Below are 21612 nucleotides of genomic sequence, written 5' to 3' on the forward strand. Positions count from 1 at the left end.
AATGAAGAAAGTTTTACCGTAAATAAAGCCATGGAGACTGGTCTTTGGTCACACGAAATGTGGAGTTCAAATGAAGGAAAGTTCAACTCTTGACCCTTTCTTCTCTATCATATTTAACTCTCTTTTTCAACTTTTAAACATAATAAAATCTATTGTTTTGGTGTTTCCTGTTTATGTTTTTTCTCTCAGTCTTCGGCTAGAAGATTCTTGGAATCCAAACGCAGAATAAGGTAAAAAAATAACGAAGTAGATGACCAAAAGAATCTTCTTCCAATTTTTCTAAGTTCTTATTTCCTTTATATTTAGAGGAAAAATCTTAATTAGGTCATTTTATGTTTTATTTTAATTTTAATGTTTATCCCGCGGGACGAATATAATTGTATTATTACCTTGACAGTGAATTCAATTTTAGAGTCTATTTATTGATTTTCGATAATTAAAAATAAATTATTAAGATTCACATAATTTTAACTTTATCAACGGTGAACGTTTCATCATTGACGAGAATGTTTCTGTTGTGTGGTAACTAATATAAGAATAATTTAAGGATAAAAATATTATAAAAAAGATATTATTTTCAATTCATCTTAAAAAATTAAATTCTTAATAATATTTTCGATGGCAAAACTTTCGAGATAATGTTCTGAAAGAAATTAATTCACGAGCTAATGCACTCCCAAGATTAATTGCTCAAATATGGTGAAATCTACAGTGTTGGCCGTAGATCGCCATGCACTCCGGGCGACCTACCCTTGCTCAAACAGAGAGAATGAACGTGAGAATGAACGTGTTGCATGGCACATGCACGTCCCAACACATAGGTCGCCATGCCCTCCGGGCGACCTTGTAAGTCGCCATGCACTCCGGGCGACCTACCCTCGCTCGGCTTCCCTCGGATTCCATCGCATAGCTCGCTCGGTTGCCCTCGGATGCCCTCGTATAGCTCGTTCGGATGGCCTCGGTCGGATGGCCTCGGTCGGATGGCCTCGGATGGCCAATGTGTTGTGACGTGCATGGCGACCTACGGCCAACACTGTGGATTTCACCTTATTTGAGCAATTAATCTTGAGAGTGCTTTATCTCGTGAATTAATTTTTTCCAGAACATTATCTCGAAAGTTTTGTCATTTTCGATTGTAATCAATTTATTTCATTTTTAACGTTACATTAACTAGTATTTTAGACTCTTCCCGTTCATAATAATGAAACGTTTTTCATATCTAAACAAAGTTAATAAAATATTGGTTTAAATATCTTTTGAGGTCATTAATTGTACGTAAAAGATCAAATGAACTATCTTTTTTAATTATGAAATAATTGGACTTCTATTTTTTGAAAAAGTATGATTAATTAGGTTTTATTAGATGAATATTTTTTATCTCTAAAACTCTTATTTCCAAATATAATTTTACATTTAATAAATTAAACGTACACTAAAAAGAATTGAGTACTAAATGAGGTAGTTTAGATTACAAATACAATAATATATATTTATTTAATAATTTGAGTTGGGTTCAATCGACCCGAATTCAAAAATACTTTGTCTAAGATAGTCCGACCATTCAACAAAGAAACAATGAATATGGACATTGGCCATAAGGCACATGCATATTTTTTTTCTTCAGAAACTAAAGGAATTGTCAATAAATCTACACGTGCAAATGAGATGATATTTGGGAATTTCTAGTCATACTTGGGGATTGACCAGAGCTGCGGCCTTGTCATGGTGGAACCTCACCACGATGCATGTTACGTTGTCGGTGCTACCGCGGGTGAAAGCCGTTTCTGTCAACTTTATAGCAGCCACCTCCGGTTCTTCTTCCTCTTGAGCCAGTGAAATGGCATCCTAGAAATGTCGATGGATAATAAACAGGGATCGAACAAATATTTTATGTCAGGAAACGAATTATAAAATAATTTTAGGAGACGAAATTAGATAACTAATAAAAAATATAAAAAATAACTAAATTATATGAAAATTTAAAAATTACAGGGGTAGATCGTCCCCCAAGCCCCCATCGGGGCATCCTTAATTTAAGGGAGACCATGCACAACTAAATGCAGTTGTCGGAGAGGCTTACCTGATTAGGCACTACATCCCATAATCCGTCACTAGCAAGCACAAGCAACTCAAACTCTTCATCTATCTCTATATCCTGAGAGAGGAAAAAAACATTACGAAATAGAAATTTCATTAATCCGATGATCATTACCCGTCACCCTGAAATCAGATGCTATATGAATTGTGTTGTTCAAAAACTTGTAGCCGAATTACCACAGACAAATAAAGGGACAAAATAGGATAGCGCAACAAGAGTAGGACTCAAGTTAAAAGTAAAAAGGAGGGTATTCCTTAATTGAGTCCTTATTGTTAAATACAGGGAAATAAAATGGAAGAAAGTAATTGCAAAATTAAATGCCATGAGCAATTAAGTTAATAATTTATATAAGATTTTCAGGATCACCTGAATCTCAGGTTCTGCAACAACATACTGCTTCAACATGCGATTGCCAAAAGCTCGAGACATGGCTAGCACACCTCCTACTCTCCATGTTCCTGGTAACATGATGAACAAGAAATTTTCACCATGAATTTCCAACTTAACCACCAGATATAAAGGAAAATATTTGTTTCGGCTTCAATAAGACGCTAAATTTTTAAACAGTTTTACCTGTCCACATGACAACCCCTCCAGCATTTTCGATTCTCTTCCGTTCATCACTTCTGTTTGGTTTATGATCTTCAGAGAGAGGGATTGCTTGAAAGGAAATAGAAACTGCTTTTAGGATTCCTCATTTATAAATTCAGAATTCTTTTCTTTTTTGTATTATTACAGGTTCAGAATTCTAAACATTCATTTTCATGTCAAGTGCAGGTTACTCTAATAAAGCCATAAGTACTATATAGGCAAAATATGCACTTGAAACTAACACATTCATATGCAGTAGGAACATGCATAGAATACCTTTTCCAGCCTTGGAAATTACAGTCCTTGAGTCTCCAACATTGGCAACATATAGATGGCTACCAACCAACACTGCCGTAGAAGCAGTTGAACCATCGTCACGATAACTATCCCTCACAGAATCTAAGAAATCTGCATCAGTCTGTTGGTACGTCTCGCCTACAGGTAAATACAATGGAACCAAAATGAATAACAGTAAATTCCAATGCATTGACAATCATTTATGCGTGACACAATCCCATCAGAATGCAAGTTACAGGCTCAGAACAAGAAAGAGATACAAGTACTTGTAAATGCACGGATCCTATAAAGTGCTGACAAAAAGAATATGCAACAATCCAAATGTTCCACATAAACTGCATATCAGAGATATTGGCGCACTTATCGCAAGTTTAGTGTCAGTCATGAACTTTGGATGCTTCATTAGATTCTCAAAAAGGTGTTGCTTTAAATACTCAGCAGCACGAGAACCACCATGCCCTGCAATTGAACATGATACTGGTTAAAAAGAAACATCATTTCAGATGCGAAAGACATCTCGCCCCCCCCCAACCCACACACACACACATAAATATTACTTATCCAAAACTGCATCACCAGTATAACTGATGGTATAAATAGGTTGACACTCATCATTCATCAAGAGCACTCTTGAGAACAGTTTTTAGATATAAAACAAAAATAATACAAATAAATTGTCATAATCTTATAATGGTTTCTACTCTGATAAAACTGAAATAATAAAAACAAAGCTGAAAAACAAAATTTAATGGTTAGTCTATCTTTGACCCAGGCAACTTTGGACGCCGGTGTCCCTATCTTAGTTGTAAGCATCTCCCAATAAACTACCCCAAGGTTATTACACATGTTCAGATGGCCCCAACAGAGATTATAAGCCACAGAATTATCATACCAACTTTAAGATTTGCACCTTTTACCACTTGTTGCGATATTAGCATTGTGCTTGTGAAAACCTATATCCAGGGAAAGACTATCCCATTGAAGACAGAGCTCTTCTACAATTGTTATGTTCGATAGTGCCTTCTATGTGTTTTTACATAGTGTCTTACATGGTATATGTAATACTTTAATTTCATATTCTTCCAAAAGGCAAGAGATAACAAGAGAGAACCTAACCATCAAAGACCCCAAACATGCAGACTGTCTGCCCATTAATCTTTGAAGTTTTAGTATCATAAAAATCTTCCATTGTGGCCCTCCTTCCTCTGAAACTTGAATATCCACAGCTTAACTTTCCATCTTCACTGCCAAATCAAACAAGAAATCTCCCATGTAAGTGTGGTTTAAATCTAAAGTTAGGGAATAGCATCAGATATACAAATAACAATTACACAAATGCAATGCTAATGCCATGCATATGCAGAAGATGAGAGCTTTTACCTTCTGAACATAAGAAGGAAAGGGAGAAAGATTGCAGGTAAAAAAAGAAATCTACTTAATTGCATGGTTACTAAGAGAATCAAGGATATATTGACCATAATATATGATCAACAATCATCATATTACCTTCTCCACCCACCCTTAACGTATTTACCATCACCATCTTTCTTCAGAAAGGTATAGACAACGGGACCCCCGTTAGCTGTTGCACCTGAATTGACCATCATCTTTACACTTGTTCCAAATTCACGATTCCAGTTCCACTGACTAGTTAATCCAGCACCGACATATAAAGTCCTTCCAATACTTCGAAAGTGTACCCTTGTCGGGGCTAAAATTTTTCTTGTAAGTGCAGTCTGAACAATTATACTGCTTAAACAACTTCCGCATACCACCTAAAATGATTCACTTATTGCCCCTTCTAATGCCCAGATCTTCAAACTCACAGAAAGCGCTGCATAAGAAATCAGAAACAATATAAAATCAAAATTAACAAACAGTGTTGACTTAGAAAATCTAGAGACGTAAATGATAATTAAATCAAAAGGTACACACATGATTCTCGTGATTAACATAGGCTGAATAGTTTCCAACACAAAATGAATTATATATTTTTAATGAACAATTTCATACGAAGCAAAAGCTAAACTAACACGATTGAGCTGAGATTTCCACTAACAATAGTGAGCATAATCAGCATGAGAGAAAGAAAAGATAAAAAATACTAGAGGAATCAACATCTTACATTTAGTGTTCAAAATGATAGACACATTTCTTGAGCTGATAAATGATGGAAGTGAGAGGCAATAAAGAGAAGGCAGCAATCTCGACAAAAATCGAATGAACCTATACAAACAGATAGGGGATCTCTCGTCAAAAAACTTGGATAACAGAATTGGATCGGATCGATGAACCGGGCAATAAGGATCGTGTCCAGATTGGAACACGTGGAGATTAGTAAGAAAGAGGAGAATCTGAAACCCTAGAGAGAGAAAGGGATGGATTTCAGATGTGTTCGGGAGAGAGAGAGCTGGCAAAATTTGTAGTTTTGGGGGTTCAAATCTTGTGCGCTCGAGCTCAGAGTTGTATCCTCAAACTTTTAAAAATTAATTAATGTTTTGAAAAATTTTATATTCAACTGAAGGAGAATTTAAATCAGTTAAATTTTTGAATTAAGAAATTAAATTTATAATATTAATTCTTAATAATTTTTATGAGGTATTATTTTTATATGATACATTATGATTTTATCACGTAAAATGTATCTTTTCTTTAAATCAGCATGGAAACAATGTTGGCTGTGGGGTATGGTCATAAGGGCTTCCTTGGGTCAGTATTCAGACAAGCATATTGAGCAAGTGTCGTCGCCGGGTTTCGAAGTCGTCGGCTCTCCCCCGTCACTATTTTTGGATATAATTCCATAGTTGCTCTATTGAGACCAATTACGATCATCGGTTGAGCTGCAACCTCCGAATTAAGCTCTGGACTATGGTGGTTTTGTGTGGCGTGGGACTCAAAAATGCTGCAAAAGAAGCACATGAGACACGAGATACAGAAGAGGGTCGGTACTCCCGCGCCCACTATGATGGCAAATTCAGCAATCCTCCGGATACATGATGTTGGAGTTATAGTGAAAAAATATGAGATATTGAATTGTATTCAAATAACTATTGTGGTCTACAAAATTAAAAAATGATATTACAATATGTATAAAAATCTTGATAACTTTAATAATCATTTTAAAAAAATTTAATAAAATTTGGTGCTTATTTTATAACAATTTCATAAAAAATAATAACTATTTTATAATAATTTGATTGTTTTAATGGTCATTTCATAACTTTTAAAAATTTAGTGACTAAAACAATTATTAGTATAATTCAAATTATTTAATAACTTTTAAGACAATGTATGATTCATGAAAGCTAGATTTTTTAGTATGTCAGCAAAGTTTGAAATTATATGAAGTAACGTGTACGGTAGCAGCTAGGAAATAATATCAACTTTAATGCTTAACAATTAAACAATTTGAAGCAGCCACAAATTGAAGCGGCAATAGAGTGATGATGCGACAACAACAAAATTATGAAGAAGATTAAGCCCGCATAAGTAAAAAAAATCTGCAGCATATTAGGCGGTTTACTGCACCTATAAATATATCTGTAGATTAGCTTTAGTATGTATGAATATATTCGAGAAGAAAAAACGAGAGAGTGATAAAGGGAGCTTAGAAAGTCTGTGTAAACTAACTGTAACAACCCAGAAAAATTAGAATATTATTAAATTGAAGTTGGAGGCTTTAATTGTGAAAATTGGTAAACTGTGAGGATTAAATTAAAAGATTTTAAAACTTGGAGCTTGTTTTAGAGTTCAAGAAAATTCAAGGACCAAGCCCTGAATTTACCCAAAAAAATTAGGTAAGGATGGTATTATATGTTGTATCGTGGTTTTCTGTTTCAAACAGAAAACCACGCCCAAATCCTCTCCCGAACGCCCAACTTCAAACCCCGATCCAGACGCCGTCCGAATTCCGATCGTTGTTTTGAAACCACCGTTGTGTTCATCTTCAAGCGAGGAACAAACCCTTCAAATTAATTGAAGTGAAACGCTGCCAAACGTCGGGAATTTACAGTCAAAGTCTCGACGTTATTTTTAGATCCATCGCCGAGAAAAACTTAAATTCACCGCCGATCGTTGTTCCGTTTACGACACCTCCTGCACCATCGTGTTTCTTGTGTCGTTGCGAGTCCGCCGGTGTCAACCTTGTTCGCCGTTGACGACGGCACGTGAGGAGGTGGAGCAGTCTAAGATTCGACCGAGTGGGAATACGAGCTCTCCGCCGTTCAAAAATTTGAACCGATCATTGTAAGTATCTCGAAATCGCTCAAAATAATTTTTAGAAATTTTTCCGGGAATTTTCCGACACCGTGGCACTGTTCACGCGCCGCACGCGCCGCCGCAGGGAGAGTGAGCTGCTGGAAAACCGGTTTGACCAGTTTTGAACCGGTTTGACCGGTCTGAACCGGGTTGACCCGACCCGACTGACCCGACCCGACCCGACTGTTGACCCGACCCAACCGTTGACCGTTGACCGTTGACTTCCTTTGACCAAAACTTAAAATGGCTTTGACTGAGCATTAAACGACCATTAATCTTTTCCGAGTATACCTATCCTGATAGTTTTCGACGTGCCAAATCCGTTTCCGCTGTCCGTTTCATCAAATTCGAATCCGAAGGCCTCCAAATCGACGGTCAAAGTGGTTGACTTTGACTTTGACCAAGAATTTGGATTTTCGAAAAGTCATACTTTATATTTTTCGACGTCCTGATTCCGATTCCGCAATCCGTTTGGCCAAATTCAGACTCGAAATACCCCAAATTGATAGTCAAACTCAGAAAATGCTTAGATACTTAAGAATTTTAGCTTTGAACAATTAAGTAAGATTTGGGGCTGATAAATTATTGTTATTTGAAGGTGCACGAGACTCACCGGATCGTTCAACAGCTCGACCCAGCTCTTCTAGATCAGTTAAACCACGTATGCCAGTATTCACCCGTAAGACCCGTAAATTTATGATTTTAGAGATTTATTTATGTTACCCATAAGTAATATAGTGTTACTATAAATTAGGTTCGAAAACTGTAGCAGAGCGTGGTGAAACCAGCAATCAGTAGATCTACGATTTGAACCTATTATCGAGGTGTGTTCCCTATTTATTACTGAACTGTTTTATTTGTTTTAATATGTGGTACACTGAATTCTTTGGTTACCGTATTGTTGATGCACCGATTTAATGTGATGATTTATGGATTATGACTGTTATCTGATATTTGTTTTGAAATGGTATATGATTACCATGTTTATGGATTTATGGAATTTATAACACAGTGCAATTGAATTTTTGGAATACGAATTTATAAATTACAGCTCTGATCAAGCTGGAAAATTTTACAGACCTAATGTGACTCTTAGGTAGGCTCTGCGGCCCTGAGATCATTCTCGGGTAGGCCCTGCGGCCCTAAGATGTGTTCTTAGGTAGGCCTCACGGCCCCGAAATCTATCTTGGGTAGGCTCCCAGGCCCTAAGATGTTCCCTTAGGGTAACACTTTTTAAAGAGATTTACTGCAGTATAATTTTATGAGACTTTTTGGACTATGATATGTTTAGTGTACCTATAGTGATTTTATGGTAATATTGGGACACACTGAGCCTAGCTCACTTTTCGAAAATGTTTTTCCCCTTTCAGATACAGTTGGTTAGATACCCTGGATTGAGCACTTGGAGGATCAACATATCTCTTGAAGTATATCTGATTGTAATGTTTTTACCTTGCAAGTTGACTTTATTTTGTTGACATGGACCTTATTTTAAAGTATGGGATTTTAATATGATGACATTTTTACTATTACTATTCGGTTTATCGTGATTTGATTTTTAAGATATGTTTTAAATTAATTTATTACTTATTGGTATTATATTTACAAGTTAGGTTTTGATAGTATGATTTATTATAATTTCATGTCATTTATAATGTGATTTTACATTGTTTGAATAACGGTTTCGGAAAAATGTCTTAAAGAATCATAATGTGATCCACTAGACTTAGTCGAAACGCATAGGCCGGGTCTAGGGGGTTACATTTATTGGTATCAGAGCTTTTGGTTTTTAAACCTCGGACTGTGTATGAGTCCAAATTGAAAATACGATTTTGAAATATTTACAAAACGAGTTACTAAGGTCATGTCACAAAGTTATTAAATTTTTAACTGTGTTCGAGACTCCAAGTGCTTATCTAACCCTAAGTTTTATCTTCTGTAGCAAACTTGAGATCCACCAAAAATGAGTGCTAGACGTGGTCGTCGAACTAGCCGTGGACGAGGTCGAGTGGCTAGATTTGCAGATCCGATCAATGAGATACGAGTAGATCCCCCACCTCCGATAGGTGATCCTGCTCCTTCGACCCCAACGAATCTGCCTCCTACCGATGGTATTGGCATGACTACACCGATCATAGGAGCGACCGATATTGAGCCAGAATCTACCGGAGTTGCTTTGGATGAGACTTTTGATAGACAGTTTCTGCAGTTGATACAGGGAGCAGTCAGAGCTGCTGGTGTTGTATCTGAGGTTCCTATTTCGCAAACTCTAATTGCTAATGGGGTCAGGACTTTTGGAGGACAGCTTGGAGGAATTCCTACTGAAGCAGAAGATTGGCTATAGGATACAGAAAGACGCATGGATCAGTTGGGTTTGGACTCAACTAAGAGATATTTGGGGGCAGTAGCGATGTTAGATGGCAATGCCCACACATGGTGGGAGTCAGTGACCGGTAGTGTTCCTATCGATCGTTTGACATGGGATTTCTTCAAGGAGCGTTTTCGGAGCCGATTCTTGGGTGAGCGCTACTTAGTCCAGAGACGACAGCAGTTTCAGGACTTGGTTCAGGGTGACATGACTGTTTCAGAGTATGAGATAGAGTTCTTGAAATTGTTAAAGTATGGAATCAGTATGGTGCCTACCGAGAGAGATCGATGCCGTAAATTTGCCCTCGAACTCATATACGAGCTACGTAGGCAGGTGGTAGCCCTTCAAGATGAGATTTTTGATGTGCTGGTAGGCAGAGCCAAGGATGCTGAGGAGATGGAGGCGTTAGCTTCTGGTAGAGAGCGTGTTGATCAGGAGCGATCTAGGAAATCTTTTGGCCCTACTGAATCGTCCGCACAGTCTGGTAAGAGGACTCGTACTTCAGCCCCTCAGAGGAGCAATACACGCTTCAGGCCTACAACATCATCACCTTCAGCTGTTAGTAGAGGTGGTTCTTCGGTTCCGATTCTAGTGCCTCAGTGTGACTTTTGTGGGAAACGACACAGAGGAGAGTGTTATAGGAAGACCGGAGCATGTTTTCATTGTGGATCTAGTGGACATTTTCGGAAGGATTGTCCTCAGCTAGCTTCGTCTGAGCGGACCGCTACCCAGACTCCTGTGCGTTCTCAGACAACAGTACAGACTCCAAATAGAGATCGTAGCCAAGTAAAGGCTCGTGGTTCAGCGTCCAGGACAGACAGTAGAGCCCGACCTCAGCAAAATAGAGGGCCAACAGTTTCTGAGGCTAGACAACCAGCCTTGGTTTATGCCACTAGACATCGTGATGACAGAGATGAGCCTGAGGTTATTGCAGGTACATTTACTATTTATTCCATTCCATACTTTGCACTATTGGACAATGGCTCCACCCACTCCTATGTATCGAGCTCAGTATCTCGAAACCTTCAGATTCCGATCGAGAACACTAAAAATACTGTTACAGTTACAAGTCCAGTAGGACAAGCGGTATTAGTGAATAAGGTATTTCGGCGTTGTCCTTTGGAGGTGCAGGGAGAAATTTTTCTCGCTGATCTTATGGAGCTTCCTCTAGAGGAGTTTGATCTAATTCTTGGGATGGATTGGTTGAATAAACACAAGGTAAATCTGGATTGAGAGTACAAGCGATCTACCCTGAAGACTTCAGATGGTCGGACTGTTGTGTTAATTGGTGAACGGCGTGGCTATCTCTCCAATATAGTTTCAGCGATGGAAATTGATCGTATGATCCGAAAGGGATATGAGACGTTCATTGCCTGTATTTTGAACACTAAAGGTGCATTGTCCACAATCGAGGAGATTCGTACAGTTAGCGAGTTTCCTGATGTTTTTCCTGAGGAGTTGCCTGGGTTACCTCCTGATAGAGAGGTAGAGTTCGAGATTGAGACTTATCCGGGATCTTCACCTATTTCTATGGCACCTTATCGCATGGCTCCAAAGGAACTTAAGGAGTTGAAGGTCCAATTGCAAGAATTATTCGATCGAGGATTTATCCGACATAGTACTTCACCATGGGGAGCTCCAGTTTTGTTCGTGAAAAAGAAGGATGGGTCTTTAAGGCTATGCATTGATTATCGGAAGTTGAACAAGATGACGGTCAAGAATAAATACCCACTACCTAGGATTGATGACTTATTTGATCAACTGCAATGAGCTATTGTATTCTCTAAGATTGATCTTCGTTCGGGGTATTATCAATTGAAAGTTAAAGGATCTGATGTTGCAAAAACGGCCATTCGCACTAGATATGGTCATTATGAATTTTTAGTGATGCCTTTTGGTTTGACGAACGCTCCTGCAGCTTTCATGGATTTGATGAATCGGGTGTTCCGACCATATTTGGATCAATTTGTGGTGGTCTTCATTGACGATATTCTGATCTATTCTCGTACTGAGGCAGAGCATGACGAGCATTTGAAAATCGTTCTACGGACTTTGAGAGAGCATCGTCTATATGCCAAACTAAGCAAGTGTGAGTTTTGGCTTCAAGAAGTGTCGTTTTTGGGGCATATTATTTCTTCGCGAGGTGTTCAGGTCGATCCCAGCAAGATAGAGGCTATTATAAATTGGAAACGACCCAAGAACATCTCTGAGATCCGCAGTTTCTTGGGCTTGGCTGGTTATTATCGACGTTTTGTTGAGGGCTTCTCGATCATTGCTTCTCCTTTGACAAAGTTGTTAAGGAAGAATGTGCCGTTTGATTGGGGCGAGGCACAACAGGAGAGCTTTGAGAAATTAAAGGTGGTTTTGACTCAAGCATCGGTGTTGATTCAACCACAGTCCGGGAAGGATTTTACAGTGTATAGTGATGCTTCACATTCAGGACTTGGTTGTGTTTTAATGCAGGAAAGTAAGGTGGTGGCTTATGCATCCCGTCAGCTGCGACCGCATGAGTGTAATTATCCTACTCACGATTTGGAGTTAGCAGCAGTGATTTTTGCCTTGAAGATTTGGAGACACTATCTCTATGGAGAAAAGTGTTATATTTTCACGGATCATAAGAGCTTAAAGTATCTCCTGACCCAGAATGAGCTTAATTTGAGACAACGGCGCTGGCTAGAGCTTCTGAAGGATTATGATTGTGTGATTGATTATCACCCTGGTAAAGCTAACATTGTAGCGTATGCTTTGAGTCGAAAGGCAGTATCGGAGTTGAGATCTTTAATGGCCAGGATGAATTTATATGACGATGGCACTTTATTAGCAGAATTGCAAGTTAAGCCGACCTTGGTTGATGAGATCAAGGCTAAACAGCCCCTTGATAGCTCCTTGCTTTCCATCTTTGAGCAAGTAGAGCAGGGGACAAACTTAGATTACGCAATTGATCAAGATGAAGTTTTATGTTTTAAAGGTAGATATTGTGTGCCTGATGATGCTGAGTTGAGGCAGACTATCCTTATTGAAGCTCATAGTAGTCCATATGCTATGCACCCCGGAGGAGATAAGATGTACCGGAATTTGAGAGAGTGGTATCATTGGATTGGGATGAAGAAAGACATATCTAATTTTGTGGCTAGGTGTTTGACTTGTCAGCAAGTTAAGGCAGAACATCAACATCCATCAGGTTTGTTACAGCCTATCAAGATTCCTGAATGGAAATGGGAGCGTATTACTATGGATTTTGTTACCGGTTTACCTATGACTCCTTCGAAAAAAGATTCAATTTGGGTAATTGTTGACAGACTTACAAAGTCAGCTCACTTCATTCCTGTGCGGGTAAATTATACTTTGGACAAGCTGGCGAGATTGTATATTTCAGAGATTGTCCGATTGTATGGTGTTCCATTGTCTATTATTTCTGATCGAGATCCGAGATTTACTTCGAGATTTTGGAAGGCGCTACATACGGCTTTGGGAACAAGATTGGATTATAGCACATCCTTTCATCCACAAACTGATGGTCAATCTGAGAGAGTGATTCAGATTCTGGAGGATATGCTGCGGGGTTGCGTAATTGATTTTCATGGTAGCTGGGAGAACTTTTTGCCTTTGGCTGAATTTGCTTACAACAACAGTTATCAGACCAGCATTCGTATGGCACCTTATGAAGCACTCTATGGGCGTAAATGTCGCACTCCGATATGTTGGACTGAGTTGCGTGATAGGAAGACGTTGGGACCTGAGTTAGTGCGAGAGACGGAGGACACAGTCAGATTGATTCGTGACCGTCTGAAAGAGGCATTTGATAGGCAGAAGTCTTATGCAGATCAAAGAAGAAAAGATATACAATTTGAGGTTGGTGATCAGGTCTTCTTAAAAGTTTCACCGTGGAAGAAAGTATTGAGATTCGGACGTAAGGGTAAATTGAGTCCAAGATTTATTGGACCATTTCGTATCTTGAAGAAGGTAGGACCTGTTGCATACCAGCTGGAGTTGCCCTCTGAGCTCAGTCGTATTCATGATGTCTTTCATGTATCAATGTTGAGGCGATACCGTCCAGATCCAAATCATATCATTCAGGTTGAGAATGTAGAGCTGAGACCTGATTTGTCATATGAGGAGGAACCCATCCATATCTTAGAAAGAGATGAGCGAGTTCTTCGGAATAGGCGTATTCCAATGGTCAAAGTTCAATGGAGTAATCGAGGCCCCTCAGAAGCTACTTGGGAGATATTGGAGTCAATGAAGGCTCAGTTTCCTCAACTATTCTCATAAGGTAAATTTCGAGGATGAAATTTCTAGTAGAGGGGGAGAATTGTAACAACTCGGAAAAATTAGAATATTATTAAATTGAAGTTGGAGGCTTTAATTGTGAAAATTGGTAAACTGTGAGGACTAAATTAAAAGATTTTAAAACTTGGAGCTTGTTTTAGAGTTCAAGAAAATTCAGGGACCAAGCCCTGAATTTACCCAAAAAAATTAGGTAAGGATGGTATTATATGTTGTATCGTGGTTTTCTGTTTCAAACAGAAAACCACGCCCAAATCCTCTCCCGAACGCCCAACTTCAAACCCCGATCCAGACGCCGTCCGAATTCCGATCGTTGTTTTGAAACCACCGTTGTGTTCATCTTCAAGCGAGGAACAAACCCTTCAAATTAATTGAAGTGAAACGCTGCCAAACGTCGGGAATTTACAGTCAAAGTCTCGACGTTATTTTTAGATCCATCGCTGAGAAAAACTTAAATTCACCGTCGATCGTTGTTCCGTTTACGACACCTCCTGCACCATCGTGTTTCTTGTGTCGTTGCGAGTCTGCCGGTGTCAACCTTGTTCGCCGTTGACGACGGCGCGTGAGGAGGTGAAGCAGTCTAAGATTCGGCCGAGTGGGAATACGAGCTCTCCGCCGTTCAAAAATTTGAACCGATCGTTGTAAGTATCTCGAAATCGCTCAAAATAATTTTTAGAAATTTTTCCGGGAATTTTCCGACACTGTGGCACTGTTCACGCGCCGCACGCGCCGCCGCAGGGAGAGTGAGCTGCTGGAAAACCGGTTTACAAGTTTTGAACTGGTTTGACCGGTCTGAACCGGGTTGACCCGACCCGACTGACCCGACCCGACTGTTGACCCGACCCGACCGTTGACCGTTGACTTCCTTTGACCAAAACTTAAAATGGCTTTGACTGAGCATTAAACGACCATTAATCTTTTCCGAGTATACATATCCTGATAGTTTTCGACGTGCCGAATCCGTTTCCGCTGTCCGTTTCATCAAATTCGAATCCGAAGGCCTCCAAATCGACGGTCAAAGTGGTTGACTTTGACTTTGACCAAGAATTTGGATTTTCGAAAAGTCATACTTTATATTTTTCGACGTCCTGATTCCGATTCCGCAATCCGTTTGGCCAAATTCAGACTCGAAATACCCCAAATTGATAGTCAAACTCGGAAAATGCTTAGATACTTAAGAATTTTAGCTTTGAACAATTAAGTAAGATTCGGGGCTGATAAATTATTGTTATTTGAAGGTGCACGAGACTCACCGGATCGTTCAACAGCTCGACCCAGCTCTTCTAGATCAGTTAAACCACGTATGCCAGTATTCACCCGTAAGACCCGTAAATTTTATGATTTTAGAGATTTATTTATGTTACCCATAAGTAATATAGTGTTACTATAAATTAGGTTCGAAAACTGTAGCAGAGCGTGGTGAAACCATCAATCAGTAGATCTACGATTTGAACCTATTATCGAGGTGTGTTCCCTATTTATTACTGAATTGTTTTATTTGTTTTAATATGTGGTACACTGAATTCTTTGGTTACCGTATTGTTGATGCACCGATTTAATGTGATGATTTATGGATTATGACTGTTATCTGATATTTGTTTTGAAATGGTATATGATTACCATGTTTATGGATTTATGGAATTTATAACACGGTGCAATTGAATTTTTGGAATACGAATTTATAAATTACAGCTCTGATCAAGCTGGAAAATTTTACAGACCTAATGTGACTCTTAGGTAGGCTCTGCGGCCCTGAGATCATTCTCGGGTAGGCCCTGCGGCCCTAAGATGTGTTCTTAGGTAGGCCTCACGGCCCCGAAATCTATCTTGGGTAGGCTCCCAGGCCCTAAGATGTTCCCTTAGGGTAACGCTTTTTAAAGAGATTTACTGCAGTATAATTTTATGAGACTTTTTGGACTATGATATGTTTAGTGTACCTATAGTGATTTTATGGTAATATTGGGACACACTGAGCCTAGCTCACTTTTCGAAAATGTTTTTCCCCTTTCAGATACTGTTGGTTAGATACCCTGGATTGAGCACTTGGAGGATCAACATATCTCTTGAAGTATATCTGATTGTAATGTTTTTACCTTGCAAGTTGACTTTATTTTGTTGACATGGACCTTATTTTAAAGTATGGGATTTTAATATGATGACATTTTTACTATTACTATTCGGTTTATCGTGATTTGATTTTTAAGATATGTTTTAAATTAATTTATTACTTATTGGTATTATATTTACAAGTTAGGTTTTGATAGTATGATTTATTATAATTTCATGTCATTTATAATGTGATTTTACATTGTTTGAATAACGGTTTCGAAAAAATGTCTTAAAGAATCATAATGTGATCCACTAGACTTAGTCGAAACGCATAGGCCGGGTCTAGGGGGTTACACTAACCACAACTAATATTGTGTTCGTGTTGTATCGTATTTTAATCGTAACAATAATAGTTAAGTTATAAAGTTTACCAAGTGCCCATTCACACTTCCAACAAGTGGTATCTAGGGCTTGGTTCGAGTTTACGCAATGAAGAAAATGACCAACATGATTCAATCACAAATCTCGAGATTAACAAAGACGAACTATGAAAATTGTAATATACAATGAAGGTGGTACTTAATTCCCAAGATTATTAGGATGTCGTCGAAGAAGGTTATGCCAAACTCGAAAATGCAACGATAGAAGCAAATTTGATCAATGAAGAAATCCCGAAAGACAATAAAGCGTTATTTTTATTTTTCAAAGAGTAGATGAATCTACATTCGAGAAAATATTAGATACGAAAATCACAAAATAAGTGTGAGAGATTTTATAAACATCTCTTCAAGGTGTCGAAAAAATGTACGTTTACAATCTCTAAGAGATGAGTTTGAAATGTTGAATATAAAAAATACAAAAAGTGTTGATGATTATATTAATTGTATAAAAGCGATCGTAAATGAAATGAAAAGTTTAAGAAAAATATTTGGTATCTCGACAATTGTGACAACAACCATATGTGCGACTGAATGGAGCTATTCGTAAAGTTAGGTGAAACAATTTATTGTAGAGTAACATTTGGAGATGACTCGCACGCAGAAGTCAAAGTCAAAAGTGAAGTCATTATTATTCAAAAAAATGGTCAAAAGAAGTATGTCTCATATGTTTATTATGTATCGACTTTGAAAAGTAACATCATCAACAATAGTCAACTTATGGAAAAAGGATGCAAAGTGGAGATAAAGAATCGATCCCTCACCATAAAAATAAAGATGTAGAACTAATTGTCAAAGTTGATATGACTCGAAATCATTTCTTTACCATCGACATTGAATCAAGAGAAGGTGCATGAAAACTACGATTAAAGATGATTCATGGTTGTGGCATCTACGATTTGGGCATGAAGCTATTATCGAAGGTAAACATGGTGAAAGGACTGTCAGAGATCAACTCTCCAAATCAATTATGTGAGACTTGCATTAAAAAAAAGGTCGAAAAACACAAAACGAGACTAATTGCCAAAGGCTACAAACAAAGACAAGGGATAGACTACGAAGAAATATTTGCTCCAATGGCAAGGATCTAGACCATTAGACTTCTCACAGCAATTACAACACAAAACAAATGGAAGATTTACCAGATGGATGTAGAATCAACATTTCTAAAGGGCTACCTAGAAGAAGCTTGTATCGAGCAACCACTTAGATACATTAAAAAATGACATTATCACAAATTTATTGATTGAAAAAAGTGTTGTATGGTTTAAAGAAATCTCCAAGAGTGTATAACACAAGAATAAATGAATATTTCCAGAAAAATAAGTTCATGAAGAATCAATACGAACATTCCTTAAACACAGAATGCAAATGGTATTATCCTGATCGTGTGCTTATATGTGGACGACATGATTTTCACGAGAAACAATTCATTTATGTTTAATGATATCAAGAAAGCCATAACTAAAGAATTTGAAATGACAGATATTAGTGAAATGTTATACTTTCTTAGAGTCGAGGTGAAGCAAATGCAGGATGAAATTTTTATATCTTTAAAGAAATACACAGAGCAGACTTTAAATAAATTCAGAATGGTAGATTGCAAGTCGGTAGCCACTCCAGTAGAACCAAGCATGAAATTAAGTGTAAATTCAACAAGAGAGCCAATGAATCTGACATTTAAAAACATCGTTGTAAGCTTAAGGTATCTAACTATCATTCGACCAGACATAACATATGTTGTGGGATTGATGAGCAAATTCATGGAGAAACCAAAACAAGATCATTGGTTGCAACAAAGTGAATTTTGAGATATGTTGGTTATTCTGATAGTGATTACGAGGGATATTTGGATGATCGACAAATTACTTCTGGATATCTATTTCATATTGGCTCAATATCATTTTCATGGTCCTCAAAGAAGTAACAAACAATAGCTCTTTCAACATGTAAAACAAAATATATAACAGAGTGCACTTGTGAAGCATTGTGGTTAAAGAATTTTAAACGAGTTAAACTTAGCACAATAATCAACTAAAATTTATGTCGACAACAAGTCCATAATCTCTCTTGCCAAGAATCCAGTCTCCCATAGCCAAAGAAAGCATATTGATAAAAACTATCACTTTATACGAAAACAGGTGAAGAATAAAAATGTGGAGTTAATCTACTACAGAATTGAACATCAATTAACATATATTTTAACAAAGCCATTAAAAACATAAATATTCAACAAACTCAAAGAAACACTTCAATCAAAATCAGATTTGAGAGGGAGTATTAGAATTCAAATCTTATATTAATTCTTACTTTTGGCAAGACAATGGATGGTTCATGAATGGTTGGAAACTTCATGAAATATTAACATGAGTTGGCAAGCAGTTTAAGAAATTGATTAGCTGAAAACATGGTAACATTTTGATGATGAAACAGTAGCTAGATTTTTCTAGTATGCATGCAAAGTTTGAAATTACATGAAGGAAGTAACGTGTATGGCAGCAGGTAAGAAATGATATCAGTTTTAATGCTCAACAATTAAGCAATTTGAAGCAGCCACAAATTGAAGCGGCAATAGAGTGACGACGCAGTAGCAACAAAATTATGAAGAAGATTAAGGCGGCATAAGAAAAAAATCAGTAGCATTTTAGGCAGTTTACTACACCTATAAATATGTGTGTAGATTAGCTTTAGTATGTATGAATATATGTGAGACGGAAAAACGAGAGAGTGATAAAAAGAGCTCAGAAAAGCTTTTGTGAGTGATGACTAACCACAGCTAGTGTTGTATCGTATTTTGTTCGTATCAATAATAGTGTAAGTTATAAAGTTTATCAAGTGCCCATTCACGCTCCCAACATATACTTATTGTTTTTAAATATATAATAAGTTATGTCAATTAAGATAATTAACTAATTTAAGCTAATTAGCTAATTAACACGCACATCAAACAACTTTCATGAGTTGAATTGGCTTTCATCCCACACTTGCCGCCCCCTAGATTCACACTTCCGGCACTCAGGTTTGCTCCACGTTAGCCATAGATCGTCTTCCAACGACCGCACGACTTCATAAAGAGGCCAACCAACCGGGACCGAACCCGTTGCAACTCATTGGCAAGTCGACAATGACATCAAAGAACCAAGATCGAAGTAGCAAAAATTGTGTAATTACCATCGCTGAGACAGGCAATCGGATTCAAACAATACCTCAAATAATCCAACGGGCAACTGAAAACGTGAAATCTTCATAATAAATAACCGAAAATGGAGAACCAGAAAGTTTGAGCTTGAGAATTCTCCGGGGAAGGCAGTTGCTGGGGTCATTGATCCATATTTGTTGTGCACCATAATCAATCGCTTCAATGCTGAAATTTCTGGAGTGAGGCAGCTGAAGCAATGTCCGGGCCGAGTTATGGTTAAAGGATAAATCGAAACCTGGGCAGCCCCAAGACTTAGGCTGCCAGCCAATGACGGGAATAGAATCAGTGGCGTCGATCTGGTGATTTGGCAGACGGATTCCATTCATGAATCTTTGGTGGTGCTTGTTACAGTGTGTAAGGAGTAGTAATAGTATAAGAAGATGATGAAGAAGAAGAGTTTGAGAATGTTCATATTGATGCATGAAAAATGGAACCATAGGGTGAAATAATGATTTGAAGTCAAAATATATGAATATATAACCTCTGGTTTTGAGCTTTTCTAAACGGAGCAGTCTCAGCTTGATGTCATTCGAAAAGAATGAGTCATTTTATCGAGTACTTTATGCGCAACTTAAAGTCTAAAACGAGCCAATTGTTGGCTCGAAGCAGCCATTGTCAAATGAAGATTTTCTATTTTTATACAGTCAAAGCTATAAATTTAGGAAGAGAATCCAACAAGGTTTGAAACTCAATGTTTTTGAGCTAAATTTATTGGACAAGCATTAGCTTCATGACTTCATTCTACATTCATGATATAAAAATTTAGCAAACTACATTACCAAAAAGAAAAGGAAAAAACCTCAATATTCAGAAGTCGTAGCAACGACCGTTGCGTTCCCAATCACCGTACCGAGTGGGCTCCGGGCCTTTAGGACCACCAACCTCCCCCGTCTCTTTATTCACATGATCTTCTTCATCTACGCCTTCACTTTCTTCTTTATTCTTCGATTCAAGATTCCCTCTCACAGCTTTCCCATCTTCCTCGTCGACCTTTCCTCCATGGTTCAACTGAGATTGCTGAGCGGAGGAGCATACAAAGTGAGTCGCCGAGTTGGAAGCAAAACGAGTCACCGAATCTGATCTGAAACCAGTGAAAGACGGTTTGGAAATAGAGTGCTTTGATAGCGACGAGAATAGACGGCTCAGACTGGCTTTCGCCATTTTTTGCTCTTTAGCAAGCGGCAACGAAAATGCGGGAACGAATTGAAGCCTAAATTGGTTTTGTTCTCTGAGAAAGAAGGGATTAAAAAGGAAAGAGAGGATTGGGGGAATGGAAACACCAGCACGGCGTCGTGTTGGAACGCGATGCTGCCGCCACGTTTTTATGCTAAAATTGTTGCGACTTGGAGACTATAAAATGGCCTTCAGGCCCAAAAGGACAATTTGCAATTCAGACCAGACCAAATCCAAAGGACAATTAATGAGTCTGTTTGGTTAAGAAAATAATTTTTAATTTTGAATATTAAAGAAAAACGTTAATGCTTAATTTATTTCTAAAATCGGTGTGAAAACTAAATTTCGTCTTGTTCTGCATGTCTTAGCCTAAATTGGGTCCAAAAACCAAAACCCCTAAACATTACTAGTATTTAGTATAAACTTCCAAACTCTAAATCGGGCCAATTTGCCAAGCCCACTAGACTTTATACTTTTTAAACATAGTGTGGATTCCCTAATCTTTCTCGCTCGTAATCGACTTTATACTTTTTTAACATCATAATTACGAGTTTATACTTTTTTAACATCATATCTTTTAATGTTGTGTAGATCATTTTATAACTTTTCAATGACAAAAATATCATTTGAACATAATTCGATATATTTACCCATAAAAAACACCATTTATTGGTGGATGCTCCACCAAGCTAGACATGACACTATTTTTTAAAAAAACTAATTTGATGAAATCAGAGTTTTAAGTGAATAAAAAAGAGTTCAGTACCAAAATGAGAACACAAATATAATATTCGAGGGCTGAATCATGAATAATGCAAAAAAAAAATTGTATGTTGAGTGCAACCAACAGAAATGA

At 37.8% G+C, this 21612-nt stretch overlaps 2 protein-coding genes across 2 annotated transcripts; both read right to left on the reverse strand.

Moving 5' to 3' along the window:
• Positions 1-1675: 1675 nt before the first annotated feature.
• On the reverse strand, positions 1676-5433 carry LOC120196611 (probable protein phosphatase 2C 76). The gene is made up of 9 exons (XM_039198379.1): positions 5112-5433; positions 4493-4820; positions 4103-4230; positions 3347-3445; positions 2966-3124; positions 2672-2758; positions 2465-2556; positions 2081-2155; positions 1676-1845 (listed from the first exon to the last, which is right to left on the reverse strand). Exons 2-9 carry the CDS (start codon positions 4591-4593, stop codon positions 1687-1689), a joined length of 900 nt encoding a protein of 299 aa, XP_039054310.1. The 5' UTR covers positions 4594-4820; positions 5112-5433; the 3' UTR covers positions 1676-1686.
• Positions 5434-20390: 14957 nt separating this feature from the next.
• LOC120196600 (succinate dehydrogenase assembly factor 4, mitochondrial-like) lies at positions 20391-20744 on the reverse strand. The gene has a single exon (XM_039198371.1). It carries the CDS (start codon positions 20742-20744, stop codon positions 20391-20393), a length of 354 nt encoding a protein of 117 aa, XP_039054302.1.
• Positions 20745-21612: the final 868 nt, after the last annotated feature.

This window comes from Hibiscus syriacus, unplaced genomic scaffold (genome assembly GCF_006381635.1).
Source record: "Hibiscus syriacus cultivar Baekdansim isolate YM2019G1 unplaced genomic scaffold, ASM638163v2 tig00004663_pilon, whole genome shotgun sequence".
Lineage (NCBI taxonomy): Eukaryota > Viridiplantae > Streptophyta > Magnoliopsida > Malvales > Malvaceae > Hibiscus > Hibiscus syriacus.

Bases quoted from the DNA above. Each gene is read 5' to 3' on its own strand.
- LOC120196611 (XM_039198379.1), bottom strand. From the start codon at position 4,593: ATGATGGTCAATTCAGGTGCAACAGCTAACGGGGGTCCCGTTGTCTAT. The intron at 3,125-3,346 runs GTGCGCCAATAT...ATTTACCTGTAG, and splicing joins TGACACTAAACTTGCGATAA to GCGAGACGTACCAACAGACT. The intron at 2,156-2,464 runs GTGATCCTGAAA...TTCCTCTCTCAG, and splicing joins TTGCAGAACCTGAGATTCAG to GATATAGAGATAGATGAAGA.
- LOC120196600 (XM_039198371.1), bottom strand. From the start codon at position 20,744: ATGGCGAAAGCCAGTCTGAGCCGTCTATTCTCGTCGCTATCAAAGCAC.